General features: G+C 40.0%; 1 protein-coding gene across 1 annotated transcript in view; it reads right to left on the bottom strand.

Moving 5' to 3' along the window:
* DAPP1 (dual adaptor of phosphotyrosine and 3-phosphoinositides 1) overlaps positions 1–19806 on the bottom strand; it is a 47588-nt gene extending 27782 nt beyond the window's left edge. The window contains exons 1-2 of the mRNA XM_041757923.1: positions 19606–19806; positions 394–516 (exon numbers count right to left, since the gene is read on the bottom strand). Coding sequence (XP_041613857.1) covers positions 394–516; positions 19606–19706 — 224 coding nt within the window. The 5' untranslated portion in view covers positions 19707–19806. The remainder of the gene's footprint in view (positions 1–393; positions 517–19605) is intronic.
* Positions 19807–20469: the final 663 nt, after the last annotated feature.

The raw sequence follows: 20469 nt of genomic DNA, 5'->3' as shown, positions 1-20469 counted from the left end.
GGGGAAGCAGGGATATTAAAAGGGCACTGCGCCAGGTTTCAGGGATTTGGATTCTGGTGCTGTTTCTATTGCTGATTTATTGGGTCCAAAGACATTTTACCACTTTGGGTTTCAGGTTCTCCACCAGTCAAGCAAGACATTGAACAATTCATAAAGTGTCCTTCAGCTCTCACATTTTCTTCCCTGTGAAGGGAAGGAGGGAGAATGTTTCCTACAGCCCACCATTCAGAGCTTGGAATGCTTAGACCTGGAGATCTAACAGGAATCAAGAGAATTTTTTCTGGCAATGTAAGAATTTTGTTATCTGGTAATTTGAGTGTGATGATCAAGTCAATGTCCGTGTTAGGAAGAGATGGGACAATGTTGAATTCCTAGAGTTCTTAAGTCTCCTACCTCACAGAGAGGGAGTACAGCCCGGTCCGTTCATTGCTGTCCCTCAGAAGGTAGCTTCCATCACATCCGTTTGAGAGGAGAAGAGCCTCGGCTGCATGACGTGTGAGGTTGCCGTGATACCACCTAGGAAGGAGAGAACCACACTTTCACTCAGGACAAACCACAGGTTGACTCTTCCTTCACTGGATTTTCCTCTCAAAGATTACCTCAGCAATATTCTCCACCATGGGTAGTCCAGAGACCAAACTCTCAGCCCAAACATGAGGACAAGGAATGCTTTGGGCTGGGCTGAGTGGACTGTAGAGAGAATTGGCTAACAGCAGTGTTAGGGGTTGAGTTGTGTCCAGGAGATTCATATGTTGAAGTCTTCAGTATGTGACTTCAGCATGTGACCTTATTTGGAGATGAGGTCTTGTCTTTAGCAAGTTATAATGAGGTCATTTAGGGTGGGTGTCTTCCTATAAAAAGGGCATATTTGGAGACAGCCTTGCAGACGGAGAATGCCCTGTGAACCTGTGAAGACGGCCGTCTTACAAGTCAGGACGAAAGGGCTGGAACAGATCCCTCCCTACAAGCCCTGGAAGGGACCAACAGAAGTGACAACTGCATTTCCAGCTTCCATCCTCCAGAACTCTGGGACAATCAATTTCTGCTGTTTAAACCACCCATTTTGTGGCACTTTGTCATGGCAGCCCTAGCAAACAAACATACAATGTTACTGTGTAAACAAATTTTTTCAAATTCCAAGTCAAAAATAACCATAAGGATAAGGTTTGGCCAATTTTTTCTTTTTTTGATTTCTCTCTCACATTCTCTTTTGCATGTGCTGTACTGCATTTTGAGTGTTGGAAAACCACTGAGCAACTGTACTGGAGTCCATTGTCTTGACTGAAATGAAGTTGAACACAAGGAATTTTAACCTGGAGTTGATTTGCCTGAATTCTATCCAGGTGATAGATACCTCTACCAGCTGTACAACCTTGGGCAAGTTATGTAACCAGTCCGAGCCTCTGTTTTCTCCCTTCTAAAACAGGATTCATACTAGCCATATTTCATGGGCCAGTTGTAAGTACTGCTCACATTAACACACATGAAATGGCCAAAACAGGCCTAGCAAATAGCTGAACAGAGTACACAATTGTTACACGAAGCCACTGAGACCACAAGGCCATAACTTGTGATATCCTCTGTGGTGTGCTTTTCTTGTTGCATGAATATAATTGTTTTATTACTTTGAATTTATTTTGGATAACAGGAAGCTAGGTACTTGGGACAGTTGCTGCTACAAGGCTCAGGGCAGAAGAAGGGAAGGGGACACAGGCAACTACACAAGGGATGTCAACTATGTCAGTGATTAAAAAGCTATTGAAGAGGTATGTACAAGAACTTCAAGGAAGAACCCCAGTTCTTGGGAGTTCACCTGAGGGCGAGGGCTCCTGGTGTCATGAACCACCCTGGCATCTACTGTGACATCCCTCTGGCATGAAAGTTTAGCCTGGTAATAAAAAGTACACATAAGACCATCTGTGGAAGGAAATTTCTACATAGGTCTCCAAGCTATCTGTTTTCTAAATCTGCATTTCCCAATACATGCTTCTTTAGCATATTTCCTCTGTGGGGCACAGATGCCTCCATCCTGTATGAGAAATATATTTGCTAGCTGGAAGCAATGGCAAGGAGAAATATTTTGTAAGAACACCCACTAAGCTGTTTAAGTACAAAGCAGCCCGGTTCATTGACCTGATTCACAGATGAGTTCAAATCTTCTTATTACAAAACGCTTTCAAAGGATAATTGGAACCTTGAACTAGTACAATGTTGCATGTCAGTCATGCCTCAATTAAAAAAAAAAAGAATGACTGGTATAAAAAACTTCAGGTTTGGGTACAGCCAAAATTCTAATTCTTTTTGATAGGTGAAATCTTTAAAGGTCACAAGCCCTTAAGTACATTATACCAATAATTAATTTTTGGATGAATATTTTGGCATGAGGGTCCGTTTGAGCAATAGATCACTTATTTGAAATAATGAAACTTGATTAACAAAATTCTAAAACATAAAGGATTTGGATAGTCCTTTGGATTCTTTTCAAAAGAGATCCGAAGTCTGTATGAGATCCGAAGTCTGTGTTTAAAACATTTACAGATTGCCTGGATCCCTGGGTGGCTCAGCATTTTGGTGCCTGCCTTCAGCCGAGGGCATGATCCCAGAGACCCAGGATCGAGTCCCACGTCGGGCTCCGGCATGGAGCCTGCTTCTCCCTCTGCCTGTGTCTCTGCCTCTCTCTCTCTCTCTGTGTCTCTCATGAATAAATAAATAAAATCTTAAAAAAAAATTTACAGAATTCTTCTGATGATTATAGCTTGATGACATTTTTTTTTTTACTAAGAACTTTATTATGGTAATTTTCTAAATAATAACTATATATGACCAACACATAAGAAATACTTGAGTATAAAGCAAGGAGAATCAGACTGTGCTCTAATGTGGAACATGTCAGCACACGTTAATTTCTGGGTGGCAGCTTGATTGAGTCACTATCGCTATCCCCTGGGGGTTTTATGGAGTCCTGGGCTTGGGATAACCTAACACAGAGACTGTCACGCAGCCTCCTAACTTCATGATGTGTATGGGGCAGTGGGATCTTCATTCCCCAAAGAGCTCTTCCACATATATCTGAACTTCCTCTTCTAGTTAAGTATTCCTTTCCTAGAAATTTTGATGAGCATATCTTCCAGAGAGGTGACTATAGGTCCAAGAACATTACATGTTCTTTATAGGAATATGTCCCACTTTTGGTAAGATTCAATCAAGACCTCATTCACACAAAGAGCTAAAGGTTGAAAATAAAGTTGATATTTTCCCATAATCAACCTTCTCTACATTTTATCATTCAAATTTTTATTTATTAAGCTTCAAATCTGTGCAGAATATTGCACAAGACTTTATAGAAGGCAGGTCAAAGGGAACAAAAATGTAAAAGCCTCAGTCTAGAGTCTATTCATTAATTATTTTTTTAAAAAATATTTCATTTATTTATTCATGAGAGACACACACACAAAGGCAGAAACAGACAGAGGGAGAAGCAGGCTCCCTGTAGGGACCCTGATGCGGAACTCAATCCCAGGACCTCAGAATCACAACCTGAGCTGAAGGCAGATGCTCAACCACTGAGCCACTCAGGTGCCCCTGGGTTCTATTAATTTAGTCAAGAGGATAAGACAAGTACTTTGCAAACTCTGTCCAAGAGAATGGTTCCAGGGAGAAAGATCAAGACCATTGTTGGAATGAACCAATACCTGAGTGGGCCTTAAAGGACATGTAAGTTGTTTTTTTAAAGTGTGCATTATTTTTTCTGATTAGAAATCATGTATAGTAAAAATTAAAATATGTACACATACAGAAGAGAAAGTGAAAGTCTCTCACAAAAGAGGAAATATGTATTTCAAATAAATCTCAATACTAATCAGAGAAATGCAAATTAAGATAATGTGATTATTTTCTTTATTTGCCAGATTGGCTAAAACTGGAGAATTAGAGAGGATTAGGTATTGAAGAATACAGGGCCATGGCTATTACCATCTACTGTTGGTAAAAGGGTGTAAGTCAGAGGGGAATCTAGCACATGTGAACAGAACATGGATGGACGTGTGACCAGCAACTCCTGTTCTAGTGTCTGCCTCCAGAACCACTCACACATAAGCAGATGGAAATAGGAACAGAGGTGTTTCTTGGTGAGAGTAAAAATTTGAAACCAGCCTAAATATCTACCAACAATGAAATGATAAAGTTGAACTCAAAGGATAAGATTATGTAATAAGTTAACTGAAAGTGAAAAGGTGTTGAGAGCATTTCATTGCCAAGTGATGAGGGCAAGGGGTCAGGTGCTACTGGCACTTTGGGACGGGGGCAGAATGCTTAACTCCTAACAAAGAACAGTGCAGTCCTGAACAAGTGAAAATTGTCCTGCTCAGAAGCCAAGCGCACCCCCACTAAGAATCACTGAAGATGTTTGTGGTACATGCACACATCAAGGTTGATGGACCCCAAAATATGTCAGTAAGTTAGAGGAACTAGTGGCAGGTGCAGTATGATACCACTTATTAAAAAAAAAAATCTTTTCCTTCCACCCAAAAAATAAAATACATATATATTTACATATAAAGGCATGTAAACACATAAAATAAATGTCTGAATAAAAAGGGAGCCTGAGTGGCTCAGTTAGTTAAACATCTTCCTTCGGCTCAGGTCATGATACCAGAGTGCTGGAATCAACCCCCTCATCGGAATCGCGTTCTACCTCTGCCTCCCCGCACCGCCGCTCATACTCTCTTTCTCTCAAATAAATAAAATCTTAAAAAGAAAAAAAAGTCTGAAAAAAATGCACACCAAACTCAAATCCTGGAAAGAACCAAGATTAAAGATCCTATTAATTTCTTCTTTAATCTAACCTCCAGAGATAGCCCTGTTAATAGTTTGTTTTATTCTTTGATTTATTCAACTATTGTGTGCTGAACACTGGAACTGACCTAGCACTTTGGGGATTGGGAGAGGGAAGGAGAAGGGGAGGGAGAAAGAGAGAGAGAGAGAGAGAGAGAGAGGAGAGAGAAAAACTTTTTCTCCATTTAAGCCTGGTATGATTTGGAATGACAATTGTTCAGGGAGCTATTCCATGGGAAAGGAATTAGGAGGAGTGCAGACCTAGAAACAAGAGAATGGTAGGTGTGTCTGGTATCAGAGCACCACTTGGTGGTGTGAGTAACTGGGGGTGAGTGCCAGCAGGGCACAAAGGCAGTCAGGGGTGGTGAGATAAAGCTGGGTGGTTGGCCAAGTTAAATAGGGCCCTGGATATTGACAGATCCTTGGTTGATGGCTCCACGGATTTTTATGGCTTAATACGCACATCTGACAGCTCATTACTTAAAGTTCTAACTGCATGAAACTGGGTCCCACCTAAGCTCCTATCATTGAAACTGTGGTAAAAAAATTATTTTTTGATTATTCTGATTTTTAAGGGGATGGGTCAGATTTTGAGGAGCTTGAAGTTTGTAAAGTTTGGAATTCTCTTTAAGAAAATTAATATAAAATTACCAAAACTAAGAAATCATTTGGAATGAGAAATCACAAAAACTTACAGATTTAAAAAGCTGAGAAATATTACAAACATCACAAAACCAAGAAAAATAACTTATTTTCATTAACTGTCTCGCATACCATTATACTTTTTTCCTCTACATTTTTGGTTGTATTATCTTTGATTATTTCTTCATATGACAATTTTATAATATCTTTTTCTAGAGAGAGAATAGAACAATAATTTGGTCTTTTATATAGACTATTTAGAAATTATTGACAGCATAGAAAAATTATTTTCAGGTTTATTGGTAATGAAATTTTTTAAATTGTTGGCAGATTCTGGGACCTCTATCAAATTTCTCTCAAATATGAGCTCTAAGATTCCAGGATATTTTACATTTTCATGTATAGGAACTAAACTTAAATACTTTTTGAGTGGATGACATTTATTAACTATATGGCTGTGGTCTGTGCTAAGGAGGGGCCCTGAAGCTGAAGCCTCATTGGTTTTACAGTAAACTTCTTTCTGGTGACCATAAAAATTGTATATACTTCTAATCTTTAAAAAAAATCAAACAACAAATGTTTAGTTTAGGGGCGCCTGAGTAGTTCAATCAGTTAAGTGCCCGCCTCTTGTTTTTGGCTCAGGTCATAATCTCAGGGTCATGAGATTGACCCCCACATTGGGCTCTGTGCTCAGTGGGAAGCCTGCTTAAGCTTCTCTCTCTCCCTCTGCATCTTCCCCTGATCGTGCATGTACACTCATTCTAGCTCTCTCTCTCAAATAAATAAATAGATCTTGAAAAAAAATGTTTAGCTTAGTAAATAAAATCCATGTATAATCCCCACTGCAACCACAAATTTGGTTTATGAGTCTTTTTAAAAATTCTTTTGTACAGTATGTGATTAAATCTCAACCCTAACGAGACTCTTACCCAGTCTTTGGTACATATTGTCAATGACAGGAACTTACTACTTTATAGGCAAGCTCTTTACATACTGCCATGATTGATGGCCAGAAAACTCTTCCTATACTGAATAGCTGTTTCCTGCTGCGTAGCTTTCCACAGATGGTGCCAGAGCTACTTATTGGAGTTCTTTTTTTTTTTTTTTAAGATTTTATTTATTTATTCATGAGAGACATGGAGATAAAGGCAGAGACATAGGCAGAGGGAGAAGCAGGCTCCCCATAGAGAGCCCAATGTGGGATCATGACATGAGCCAAAGGCAGATGCTCAACCACTAAGCCACCCAGGCATCCCTACTTCTTGGAGTTTCATACAGGATACTTAAACAAATAGTTAAATCATTTATTTTTTTTTATTTTTTTTTTTAATCATTTAGATTGTACATTTTCTCTTTCCTTCACCTTCAACTTCTCTTTTTATGACAGGCTTTCAGTTCCTTTATCACCCAGGGATCTTATCTTCTTTGAATACCTTCCAAATTTTAAAAATCTATCTTAAAGGTAAGATCTGATGTGTAAAACTAAGCCTCAAAGGATCTCCCTTATTCTAGGGAGGTACACAGTAGAAGTAGTATTCTGCTAGGTACACAGTAGAAGGCAACCCAAGATTGCATTCATTTCTTGACAATTGCATCATGCTGCTGATTCATGCCGCACCAACAGTTGATTAAAACTCATTTTCCTCTGCTGTTCGGTCACGTCTTCCCCAACTGCATTAGGAGGCTGATGTTTTCAGAAGTAAGTGCAGTAAGAAACCTTTTTACAACTAGCAAACACCAACTGAAAAGAAATGCTAATAAGCAGCTAACTTGGATCATAAACGTTTATGTAGTGTATGTAACGTGGAGCGTCAGTGAGAATTCTGGGCAAAAGAGACCATGCCTTTGTCTCTGGTCATTTCCTTAGCTCCCCTGTCTGCTCCAACTTCCAACTTGTTAGGTATGTGACATCCAAGTAGCAACTTTACTGTTCTCAGCAGTCAAGGTGACTAATAACAACACTATGGTAAGAAAACCCTTATGTTTCCATATGTTGGAAACATATGGAAAGTCTGTCTTCTTTTACAAACTTTTATAATGATTCTTTAACTTTTGCAGGAGAGAACAAGATACAAGATTTGTTAAATATAAAACATTATAAATAGCAAGTCTTGTATCTTATGCTAGATATGATATGCTAGACATTGTGCTAGGCATGGGAATAGTTTGGAATAAGGTTCAATCTTTCCTGAAAAAAATTTAAAAAAAAAATTCTTTTGGTCTCATTTTTTCTGAAGAAGTAAAAAAGAGCAAGAAACTATTTATAACATACATTCAAGTAATGTTATATTCTTTTTTCCCCCCAAGGCCCACACATTGCTATAAATATGTTTCAAGGCTAATGGAGGTAACAGAGCAGAGACTCCTCAAGCTTCTAAAGAATATTTGCACTGGGTTTACGAGATTACCCAAACCAGCAGTTGACCTTGAAGGAAACAGTGGTGTTACCCCTTCCATGATATAGTAACAAAGTAGGAAACACACACCCACTAAAGAATTTTCATAGCTGCCTCTCAGTTAGGTACAGGAAGCCAGCTCAACCACAGAGAAAGACAGACCAGCTAGATCCAGCAGCTGGTCCTCAAGCCAGCCCCTTCTCCCATTCCAGTGCAGTGCCCCTTTGTACTAGAGCCTTCAGGGAAATTGCCCCAGCATATTGGTACCTTCATAGTTTTTATCCCATTGTGTTTTATTGTCTTAAGTCACTGATACAAAAATTAATATTTCATTTCTCTCTCTCTCTCTCTCTCTCTCTCTCTCACACACACACACACACATATTGTAGGCACACACAAAAAACACAAAGTATTATAGGAAACAACACTGTATTTCCATAGGATACTTACTATATATCATTTTCTTTTCTCTTCCATTTATTTTTGACAAACATGATTGTGACCCACTACATTGACTTTATGGACACTAAAACATTGTGCCTGGTGTTTGAAAAACAACACAAAGCCTTGCTACTCAGTGCTCTGCCATCTTGTTAGATATGTACATTCTCAGGCTCCCCTACACTTGTTGAACTATAATCTGTATTTATCAAGAGTCTTATATGATCTATAATGAAGTTTGGAGTTTGAGAAACACAGAGGTCAAGGACTCTTGATCCTAAAAACTTTGTTTCAGTAACTTTAATGGTTTGAGTTCACGGTGTTTCTCACCTAAAGAGGAGTACACAGAGAGCAAAGAAAGTACTAGGTGATCTTAAAGGTCTAATGGGGAGGAAAAGAGGAGGATTTGCACACAGAAATTTCCCAAATAGCTGCACTCCTAGTGATATGGACAGTAAATGATATAAGAGGGGGAGCTCACAGGGGACTGGCATATCAGGGAAGGCTTCATGGAGGAGGAAGACCATGAATTGACACTTTTTAAGAATAAATATAGGTTTAAATAATGAGAGAAAAGGGTATTGTAACAGGAGAAATGGCCTAAGCAAAGGCACTGTGGTTGACACATGCATGGCATTTATAGGGAACAGAATGTCTAGTTGGAGCAGAGGCTTTATATTGAGCAGTAATGCCAAATAACATTGGATGAACAGGTGGGCATAGGAAATGGTCTTTCATGTTAAAACTTGAGCCACTCAACCATTTGGATTATATATTTCTTGGCGAGAAAATTTCTTAGTAACCCACATCTACAGATTATTTAGATATTTATTGATTTATTCTTCCCCTTCCGGGCAAAGAGAAGTGACACAAAATCTACATTCAGTCCCATCAAAGTTATAAATAAAATATATATTTCAATCTAAAGCAAGAACAGAGACTCCCAATTGTGTGACTGTAGCTAAAAGTCCTTGGAGTTGAGCAGTCAATAAAAACACTCTTTAGAGAATGTTCTTTTTCCTTCGTTTTCAAAATTATTCTCACTTTTGAATGATACAGACACACTCTTTGTACCCTCTAGCCCAAAGGCAGCAAATGTATAATGTATGATGTCCCTCCTCTCTTTAAAGGCCATGGATGATATTACTAATTTATCTGTTTTCTTTCTGGCTAAGGTTATACTTGGCCTCAGAATCCTTCTCAACACACAGTTGATAGAACATAAGATAAAACTATTGAGCAATCCTACTCCAAACAATCTTAACTTGGGTTAACCCATCCTTAGCACTTGAATTGTTCTACAGGATTGCTTGGCTGCTGATTTCCTTCATGTTCATTTGGTCATGTGATTGGTTCTAAACACCATGACTCTGTGAGAAATAAAGTTCTTGGCCCTTTACGCCATCAGAAATTGTGGGTTTAGGATAAGGAAAAACCTTGTCAGCTCAACTATCAGCACTGCAATGCATATTATACTAAGGTCGTGCCAATATCTAGGATAAGACAGTGTTCTCCATATAAATACGTTATATCCCATATTCACAAATGTGAGCTTATTTTTCCATTGATCATAGCAACAGACCCTGTCCAAGTGGAGAGAACCAAACAGGCCTTGCAAAGTTTTTAGATATTAATGATGCCTAAGAGAGGCCTAAGTGTTATGCAGAGGTTAGGCTGAAGATAAGCTCACCAAAGTCCTTCTAATAAGGCAGTTTCTATCATACAACCTGCTTGTCTGTGGCTTTTCATATTGCCATTCTGAATGCCCACATTTACATGTGCTAATAGCAGAGCTAAATGCTGAGGCCAGCTGCCCCGGGCATTAGGAGATATACCTGAGTGATGATAGAAGCAGGGCTCTGGCTAGCTGGTCAAATGAGGAACTGAAGGTAGGTCCGAAACTTTGGGTTTTTTGTTTTTGTTTTTGGTGTGTGGGGTTTTTTTGTTGTTGTTGTTTTGTTTTGTTTTGTTTTGTTTTGTTTTGTTTTGTTTTGTAGGTGTCAAAACTCTCTAAAGCAAAACAGGACTGAAGGGAAAGAGAGAATTTTCCCAGGAGTCGGAGATCAGGGAAAACCTGTTCTTGAAGGAGTCCAAGGAATGAGGAAAGAGTTCTGAGGATGGAAACAGAGTCAGAGGCAGAAACAAAGACTCATATAGTCAGAGAGTGGCACAGAGATTCAGAGCCAGAGAAAGGCACAGTGGCTCCCACATACAGCAGAAGCACACAGGGCAGTGGCTTGGGAAACACAAAACAGAGGGACACAGAGTATTCAGGGGACAGAGGCAGAGAAACCAAAGAGAGAGAAGGACACAGACCCATAGAGATCCGCAGAGCCTCACTCATAGATGAGTCGCCACACCAGGGAACTCAAGGACTTGCAGGGACCAGGGGGGGCAGTGTCATGGAGCCCAGTGTGGGAGGATGGGTGACAATTTGTATCTCATTCCAGCCCAGGTCCTTCAGGCCATCCCCAGGTCAGCCAGCACAGTGCGGGAATGGTCACAAGACTAAAAGAGCATTACTGGTCCCCCAGGGATTGGGGCTTAACAACAGTTTGATTTGGACTGGGAGCCAAACCTCAGAGACTGATTGGTAAAAATATTTCATGGATAAGAACTTGCAGAGGCCTGGAATGTCTGGGTAGAGACCCACGCCAGAGATTTTCTCAGGAGCGCTCATCCGCAAGTGGAATCAAGCTTGACTCTGTGCTCATTCTCATTATTCTTGTAGTCTGTTCTGCATAAAATACTGCTTCCAGGTCATTATTGTCTTTGGACTGGAGTTACTGCTGGCAAGTTGCTATTGCAGGTGGCTACAGAAGACAGAGAGGGCCACTTTTAGCAAGCTACAGCTACCGGAGAGAGTCCCAAACTTTGTAGGATGAAAAAAATACAAACAGATCTTTGTTATTAGTTATCTCCTCTGTGTTGCATGGTTCAGATGATGCCTCTCACCATGTGTAAAAACTTTCAGGTACAAGGGGACAGAATGAGTCTGAGGGTAACAAATGCAAATGTATCATCAGGGTTGGTGTGGAAGAGGGCTAAAGTCAAGGACTTTAAATTCTGGTCTTGATTTTGACTCAACTTGGGGGAATTCAAATCTTCAGACATCTGTTCTTTGCCAAGTGGTGGGCTGGCGTGGAGCAGACAAGGATGAATCAGCTACATTCCTGCTCCCTGGGAGTTCACCATGTAAAGGAGTTTACTGTGTTCAGCTTAGAGCAGGTGGACAAACCTCTCAGTGCTTTAGGATTGACATTTGTGAAGTGTAGTATCTAGAGAATCAATCCAAGACACAGTATCTACTGGTGTTAAGTCAGAATTCTACAACTGCAGACAACGTTAGAAATAGGTAGTGGTAAAGAAAACAAAGAATGAATTCAAAGACACTTGTGACATTAAAGTTTTCAAAATACCTTTGACATTATTTTGAAAAACTATACAAATGCAGAACTCATTCTTACTGGAATGTAAATCACTTACTGTGCTTAGCTAAGTGGAATTACTGGCTTCTACCTCCTTTCCTCTCTTGCTGTTCCTAGGTCACCATTCTAGTTCCTTATTCACCAATCTGTAAAGTCCCTCATTAATTAGTTTTCTTGGCTCTGGACCCATTGCTACCTATCATGAGCTCAACTACCAGATTTATTTACCAGATTAATCTAAAAACAAAACATGACGACCACGTAATTCCACATTCCGAAAAGCATTCAGTAAGTCCGTATTGTCAAATGGAGTTTGACCAAAGTCCAAACTCTTAATCTATATAAAGCCTTCTGGAATTTGGACCAACCTAAATATCCAGACTTTAATAGAGGGAAACAGGTTGATCCGGGGAAAAACCAGACCCAGAACTTGCTTTGACACAGACTAAAAATAGATGACGGAAAAATATCCTATCAGAAAGCAAGAGAAAAAAATATATATGTGTTATGGCCACAATTTTATCTGTGTGTGTGTGGGGGGGTGTATTTACAGAAAAATATTTTTAAAAGACTGAAGACAGGTTGAACAATATGTCATTCTGGATGGTTGTACATGACTGACTTTTGGGAGCCTTTATATCCCAAATTTTCAATAATGATTATTATTTTTATTATTATTATTATTATAAAATAATGATTATTATTTTAACTGTTTATTATGAGTAACTTCAGTAAGTAGAAAAATAGCATATATAATAGAAAAAATAATATGCATACTTAAATAATACCCATATTTTAAGTAGCATAATTTTCAAACTTTGGCCATATATTCTTGATATATTTTTGGATGAACAATTTAAAAGTTGATTTTAGATATAATGACACTTTAAGTAGTCCAGCGTGGGTTTCTAAAAAGTAACATTCTCTTTCCTAACCATATTTTTATCAAAACAAATAACATTGCTTTTATGCTTTTTAAAAGCTATAAACAAACAAAAAAAAAAAGCTATAAACAATAAATAAATAAATAAATAAATAAATAAATAAAATAAATAAAAGCTATAAACATTTTTTTAAAGATTTTATTGGGGATCCCTGAGTGGCTCAGTGGTTTAGCACCTGCCTTTGGCCCAGGGTGCGATCCTGGAGTCCCAGGATCAAGTCCCATGTTGGGCTCCCGGCATGGAGCCTGCTTCTCCCTCCTCCTGTGTCTCTGCCTCTCTCTCTCTCTCTATGTCTATCATGAATAAATAAATAAATTAATTAATTAAAAAATAAAAGATTTTATTTATTTATTTGAGAGAGAGAGAGTACAGGGAGTGGGAGAGAAGCAGAAGGGGAGGGTTTAGCAGACTCCTCGATGAGCACCCAATGTGGGGCTTGATCCCATGACCCTGAGATCATGATTGGGAGCCAAAATCAAGAGTTGGATGTTTAACCGATCAGGCCACTTGATGCCCCTAAAGTTATAAATATTTTTAAACAAAAACAGATAATGGGGGAAGACTCTAGTGGGCAGGTGGCAGGGAGAACATATGACCATAGAGAATCTGGAGGTGAAGCAAGCAACATGGTTAAGAGTCCACGAGGTAAAAAAAAAAAAAAAGAGTCCACTAGGTGATCTGTACTGGTTTTAGACAGGTCCATAACAGGGAGTAGGAGCCAGAAACATGTGGGCTCAGAATAGGAATTTATCCTCTAGGGGAGTTGGGAAGAAAAAGAAATTAATGCAGGCTTAAAAAAAAAGGGCTATGGCTATGGCTATGAAAATAGAAACTAGAAGAGGAAAGGCAGGTGGATGTTCCACTAAGAATGAGGCTTCCCATGGGGACTCTGAGAGGTAGAGCCCAGAACCAACTGAATGAGAGCTCATTAGGTGCTGAGTCCCAAGGATGAGAGGCCCAGAATTGTGTGGATTTCTTTTACTTTTTGAATACTCCCGTGTTTTGCCACTTTTACCCCTTTACTCATGCCATTTTCTCATTAGCAAATGTCATCTTTTCTGACATCAACTGACAAATAGCTACCAGGTCCAAAGCCATATTGTCCACAACCAGTGAGCTCCTTCCTTCTTGCCATGTGCTGTGTGCTTTATCTAGACACAGTCATGACCCTCAGCCCCTCTCCCCTGCATTCTAACTACATGGGTGTGTACAGTCTCTGTCCTCTGTGCTGTAAACCCTTTGAAGGGACAGCCATTTCTTCTTCTTAATTTCAATGTCCCCACACTACCTTGCATAATGTCATCATTCAACAGCTGGATCTATGAATGGATGTGAGTGTGAATGAATGAACAAAGTGACCCCACTCAGTCTGAAGAAGCTTTGTGGACAGATTTCCACATGTAGGTAGAAGGAAGTCACCACCACTCACAGAGGAACAGAAAACACAACTGAAGAGGAAATTAATTTGAGTCAAGGGGAGACTGAACTGTACACTAGTTACATATTCCCCTACATCCATGAGAGAATTACCTTCCATTTTTAGAATCCAAGATTATAGAGTTGTGCACAGAAAAGGAACAAGCTCTATAGCTCTACTTGGTATCAGAGCTTTGTAAACAGATTCCTTTAAAACTTTGACTTTAGGGGAAGCTGGGTGGCTCAGTTGGTTGAGCCTCTGATCTTGATTTTGGCCTGGTTCGAGATCTCAGGGTTGTGAGATAGAACCCTACATCAGGCTCTGTGCTGGGCATGGAGCCTGCTGAGGATTCTTTCTCTCTCTCTCTCTCCCTCTGCCCATCCCCATCTGCTCACTCTCTCTACAAAAACAAAAACAAGGGCAAAACTTTGACTTTACTATACTTAGCCTATTCTGTTTGTCTAGCTCTGAAAAATGGAATCTACACAAAATTCAATAAAGTTTTGATTAATTAGGGTATTGGCCTAGCTTTGTGTGCATGAGAATGCATATTTTGTGAAGAACTTGAAAGAAAAATGTCTTTTATTTTATTTTTTCTGTATGTTTTATCTTTTTATTTTTTAAGAATAGTATCTTTTAGTAATAATATTTGTAGTAGTAATCACAGAACTTGCTTTGTGTCTCTCAGTTCATAGTAGTACTAACAAATAGAGCTACTATCATAAGAAGAGACAAGTTTGATGAAAATTAGCAAATTGCTTTAGTGCACAGTCATGTGAGCCTGGAACAAAACTTTAGGATTTAAAGATTTTTGAGCATGTAAACTTGGACATGTGATAAAAGCTCTGTCCTTCACTTTTCTCATTTGTAAATGGAAATGATATTTGTGATAGTATCTATCACAGTGATGTGTGAATTTAATAAATCATACATGCAAAGAGCTTCAAATAGTGGCTGGCACATAGTGACATCCAATGATTACCGTTGCCATTATTAGAACATAGAGCTTCTTCGATCAGTGGAAAGAGCATCCGCTTTGGGGTAAGCTCTCACACATGTCCCTCAGCTGCACCTCTATGAGGTCTGTGACCTGGATGGTTCACCAAACTTATCTGAACTCACTCTCTGTCTCTATGAAATAGGCCTAATTATACCACATTGAAAGTGTTACTGGACATAACACTTAGTGACATAATGGACATTATGGCATGATGCTGGCACATAGTATGCGGTCAGTAAATAATGACTATCACAACAGATTCTCTGCAACTTGATTTTTCTACTAGTGAGTCTTCTTGTATGTAAAGTTGAAATGCCAGTACCTTCTGAAGACAAGAGCTAGTGTATGCAAAACTGTCTGCCTCATTATGAGGACTCATTTTGATTATCATCATCTGTTCCCTGAGTCAGCAAACCACCCACCACTCGAGGGCTAAATCCTGCCAGGGTACAAGTTTTTGTATAGATTAAGAGACAGGAATTATTTTATATTTTTAAATGGTTGGGGAAAACCATAGAAGAATATTTTATGACTCATGAAAATAATATGAAATTCAAATTTCACTATCCATAAATAACATTTTGTTTGAACACTGCCACGGTCATTTGGTTCTGTATTATCTACGGCTGTTTTTGCATGACAGTGGCAGATGTGAGTAGTTGTGGCCAAAATCATAAAGCTTGCAAAGCCTGGAAAATTTGTTATCTGGTTTTTTACAAAAAAAACTTGCTGACCCCTGATCTATTCTAACCTCCTCTTATATGTTCAGGGGTAGAAAAATTAGAGATTGATTGACTGATTGATTTAATACACTGTCTTTGTAGGAAACATTGTTATAATCAAAGAATGTCTGGAACTTTAAATTATTGGCTAACTAGCAGTTTTATATCTAGTTAGTTATTTAGGTGACCTCTCTAGTAGTCACTACTTGTTTCATTTCCCCATTGCTTCATTTTGAAAGCAACAAACAGCCCAGCTGTTCTCAGCCCACCTCTTCCTTATCACTGACCATTCTGGGCACCCCTTGTCCATTCCTTCCTCCCCACAGTCCACCTCCTTCCCTAATCCCATCCCTCCAAAGTATAAATGAAGCTGAGCAACAATCACAGATGGTTTTATTTCCCCTTTGTTTTGGACACATTCATACATTTCTAATTAAAGAAAATAAATGTTTTTAGATTGACCCTCTATAGATGAGACTCAACAGTGCCTCAGAGTTCCATGATCTGGGTACTTTAGAAAAGAATAAACCAGTGTTCTGAGTAAGCCATGTGTGCCCTAGAAAGGCAAGTGATGGATTGATTTGCTGCAGTTCAGGGTTTAATTTTTGGAGTTTACATATTCGAGAGCCCGAATAAAAATAGGGACCAAGAACAAGGATATATGAACTCTAACCGTCGCATTATCTGTTTATATCTATGAAAAATAAGAATATTGGGACGCCTGGGTGGCTCAGCAGTTGAGCATCTGCCTTTGGCTCAGGGTGTGATTCTGGAGTCTGGGAATCAAGTCCCACATTGGGTTCCCTACATGGAGCCTGCTTCTCCCTCTGCTTGTGTCTCTCATGAATAAATAAATAAAATCTTAAAAAAAAAAAGAGGAAAATACGAATACGAACATACAAATCTACCTAACAACTCAAGTAATATATTTAAAATAATTCAAAAATTAAGTCATTAAAACCAGCCACTGATTATTTATCAATTACATTAAGTCATATTGTTTTAATGGAGCCTTTTAAAAACTGAATTAATCCGAAGTTTTGGTACAGATCACACCTAACCAGTGACTTAAAGTCTCAAAGGAAGAGTCTCACTTATATTCAGAATTCTGCAAGGGGTAACAGTTCGTTTTCGGGTTTTCTGACATATTAACACCTGCAAAAGGTATATCAGAGATGTCCTGAAGGGGCAAGAACTTGCTCAAGTCCATTATTAAATTTCCAGGAATTTTACAGGTGGGTTGTTGAACCTTTGGCAGCTTGAAATTGCCTGTAGTAGAAGTATAGGCAGACTCTAGAAATCATCCCTTGTCCAAGTGGTTTATCAGCATGCTATTGATCATATTTAAATAAACCATACTACTAAATGTTCTTATTGGGGAAATGAAAATGTTCTAAAATTGATTTATGGTGATGTTTGAACCACTCTTTAAAGTCACTAAAAATTGTGGATTTGTATACTTGAAATGAGGGTGTGTTATCCGTAAAGTACACCTCAATAAAATTGTTAAGCAAACTGCTTCCAAACCAACAAACAAAATGTCAACATTTATTAATGCCTTTAAGATTCAGCTACATTCCCAATAAGTGAAAAATAAAATCATACTTTTCTCAGCACTTCTGATGGATTTATACTCTATGCAGTGACTCCCAACCTTGGTCTCTCTCTGGAGTCACTTGGGGAGTATAAAAAGAAAACGCTCACTCCCAAGAACCTAATGTCATTTGTCTGGCATGTGGCCCGGACAGCAATTTTTAAAAACTTTTTGTGTGACACCAGTGTACAGCTAAGGTTGAAAACCTGAACCAGAGAGCAATTTTCCCAGATTAACTGCCGCTTGCCTTTTATGGAAACCATCATCAAATGTTTAGTAAATGTCCAGGCCGTTTGAAATACAGAAGTCTTGGTATAAAGGTACCTGGTTTGGGTGTTTCTGGGTTGTATTAAATGCCCATTCTTTGACAACAGAGGGAAGGCACAGTTCTCTTTTCCTTGTGGGTTTTGCCCACAGTCACTTCCTGCTGTGGGCATATGGTAGAGAGAAGAGACATCATTTAGCTCATCTCTGTCATCCAAGGAGGTTACAGCGTCACTCAAGCATTGGATGTGGGCTCATAGAACCAGAATTGAGTACCTCCTTTGTCTCTCTTCTCTTTTGGAGCTTCCTGCTGATCATAGGCTGGGGATATTGATAATGAAGCATGTAACAAATTATACTTTAATAATTTCATAAGGCTGTAAGTGAGAGGGATCCCTGGGTGGCGCAGCGGTTTGGCGCCTGCCTTTGGCCCAGGGCGCGATCCTGGAGACCCGGGATCGAATCCCACATCGGGCTCCCGGTGCATGGAGCCTGCTTCTCCGCTCCGCCTGTGTCTCTGCCTCTCTCTCTCTCTGTGACTATCATAAATAAATAAAAATTTAAAAAAATAAAATAAATAAAAACATACCTTTAAAAAAAAAAAAAGGCTGTAAGTGAGAGCCCAAGGGTCTAGCTTTAGTGCCTGGACTTTGTGACACCTCTTTGGATGCTCAGGGGTATTTTACCCTTTCACTTTGGAGATTCATCCTAGAAGAACAGTGGTATCTGAGAACTCTGAATTCCCAGTAAGGGGAGTAGACTCTGGAAAATTCTCACTGTTATATCTGATTTATCTAGTGAGGGTAGAGTTCAGTTCTGAGACCTCCATTTTAAAATCTGAAGGCTGGACTTATGGAGAACTTTTACAATAATACCACACAAAAGATATAATCTCTGCTGACTTAATGCAGAGATTTCATCCCTGTTTCAGTTTTTCTCTGGCAAAGAACATAGGCTTTTGCAGGTTGAAATCCCAGTTTTGCCATTTGTTGATGTGTGATGTAGGAGAGTTCTTCAACCCCTTGGGTGCCATTTTCTTCCTTTGTAAGTTGGAGATAATAGGCTCTATGTCACTGGGTTGCTGTGGAGACAGTGCTATTTATGAAGAGGTGCTGGTCTTGCCTCTTGTGAAGCACAGGTGTCAAAATCAGCCTCATTAGGATATTTCTGGTGCTTTAGGGTAAAGGTCCAGTTTTTCCAGGAAACCCCCTACACCTCTCTTGTGTAATACTTGCTTCTTTTATTAAATACCCTGATGGGTTGTCTCATCTGGTCCCTTCTTAAAGACAGGACTAGGATGATGCCACCTTACCTAAACTTATAACCTGTTTGAGGCAGGAATTTTATCCTCTTCCTGACTTGTTAGTATTTAAAAGGCTCAAAGTTGCACCTACAAGACACACATACATACAAGACAAATGCAGTGTCAGGAGAGAGAAACACAGATGAGACAGGGCAGATACTTCCTCATTCTTTCTCTTTTGAAAAAGTCCCTCTCCGATGCAATAGGCTAGGCTTTCTGTTTATCTTACTGGCAATGCAGCCCTCTTACTGTCAATAGCTTAGAGCTCCAAACTTCTGAACAGCACTTTTATTCATAAACCAGATCTGCACCAAGGAAACCAAGTAGCATCGACTCATACATCTTGATCCTGTTCCTAGTCTCAAAGAATGCCCAACATTTGATTTTTGTCCCATTTTTTCTGCTTACATGTTTTCACACTTGGGAAAATACTATATGCCTTTAAAATGTGATTGGCCCCAAGCAGAAAGATGCCTAACAGACACAAAGGGGTGAAGTGGAAAGCGAAGAGGACTGAGATGGCAGGGTGCTGAAGATAGTCAACCGAAGTGAACATCTGGGAGGGAGTTGGGAGTCAATGGTCACCCAAGAAGTACTTTGAAAAGAAGACTTGCTTCTTACCCCAATTCCTGAAGCAGCTCAGCATCTCCATCTGATCTGCTCCACAGATCTGAAGGATCCTGGGTGCTCATCTTCCCTTCGAGAGACTCTGCTCTGCCCATTCGCGCTCCTCACGTCCCCGAGCCCCTGCCAGTTGCTATGGGAAGAGGCAGAGAGAGAGAGAGAGAGAGAGAGAGAGAGAGAGAGATGGGCTCTACTGCTCCTCGCGCTCTCCTCCTCTGAGAGAGAAGCCTGCTGTGGCTGGGCTCCAACCAGGGAGGAAGTGAAACTTGGGTTACTCCTCCCACTGACACTCACCACCCTGGCCCTGAGGCACGGGCAGGAGTCTTCTGTCAGCCAGGAAGTATGCAAACGTAGGTAGCTACCTCGGAGGGCACCCACACTGCATCATGCAACATGCAGTTTCTGTCAAAGGAAAGTAAGATGAAGTCACCCCAGCTGGGCTCGGACTATCCATCCATTCACACTCCTTTGGCAAGGCCAAACATAGTTTCTCCCAGGTGCTATTATCAGCCCTGGGAGAAGAGGGTACAGGCAGGCACCCCCATCTTCCATCTCATGCGCCAACGCAAGGGGCTCCGAGGAAGCTTCTGTATCAGGAGCATCTTTACGGCAGGTGTAGAAATCAGAGTCAAACCACTAGCCTCGATCCTCAAGTCTGGTTTTTAGTGCCTTCTCGATACTTCTGCCTTGATTACCCAAGCTTTTCAACATGCCCGTGGCATTCAGACTGGCAAGATTCAGAGACAACTGCTGTTTTCTCTGAGGAGGAAGGATGGGGTGAGATGGCAGGAAAAGTTGGAGGGACCAGCCTGGTGCGGGGAGCCTGGGAGCCCCCCTCCTTCACTGGGCGTACTCACGGCT

This window comes from Vulpes lagopus, chromosome 6 (assembly GCF_018345385.1).
Source record: "Vulpes lagopus strain Blue_001 chromosome 6, ASM1834538v1, whole genome shotgun sequence".
NCBI lineage: Eukaryota > Metazoa > Chordata > Mammalia > Carnivora > Canidae > Vulpes > Vulpes lagopus.
Note: the sequence above shows the minus strand (reverse complement) of the source record. Positions and strands in the feature narration are given on the sequence as shown.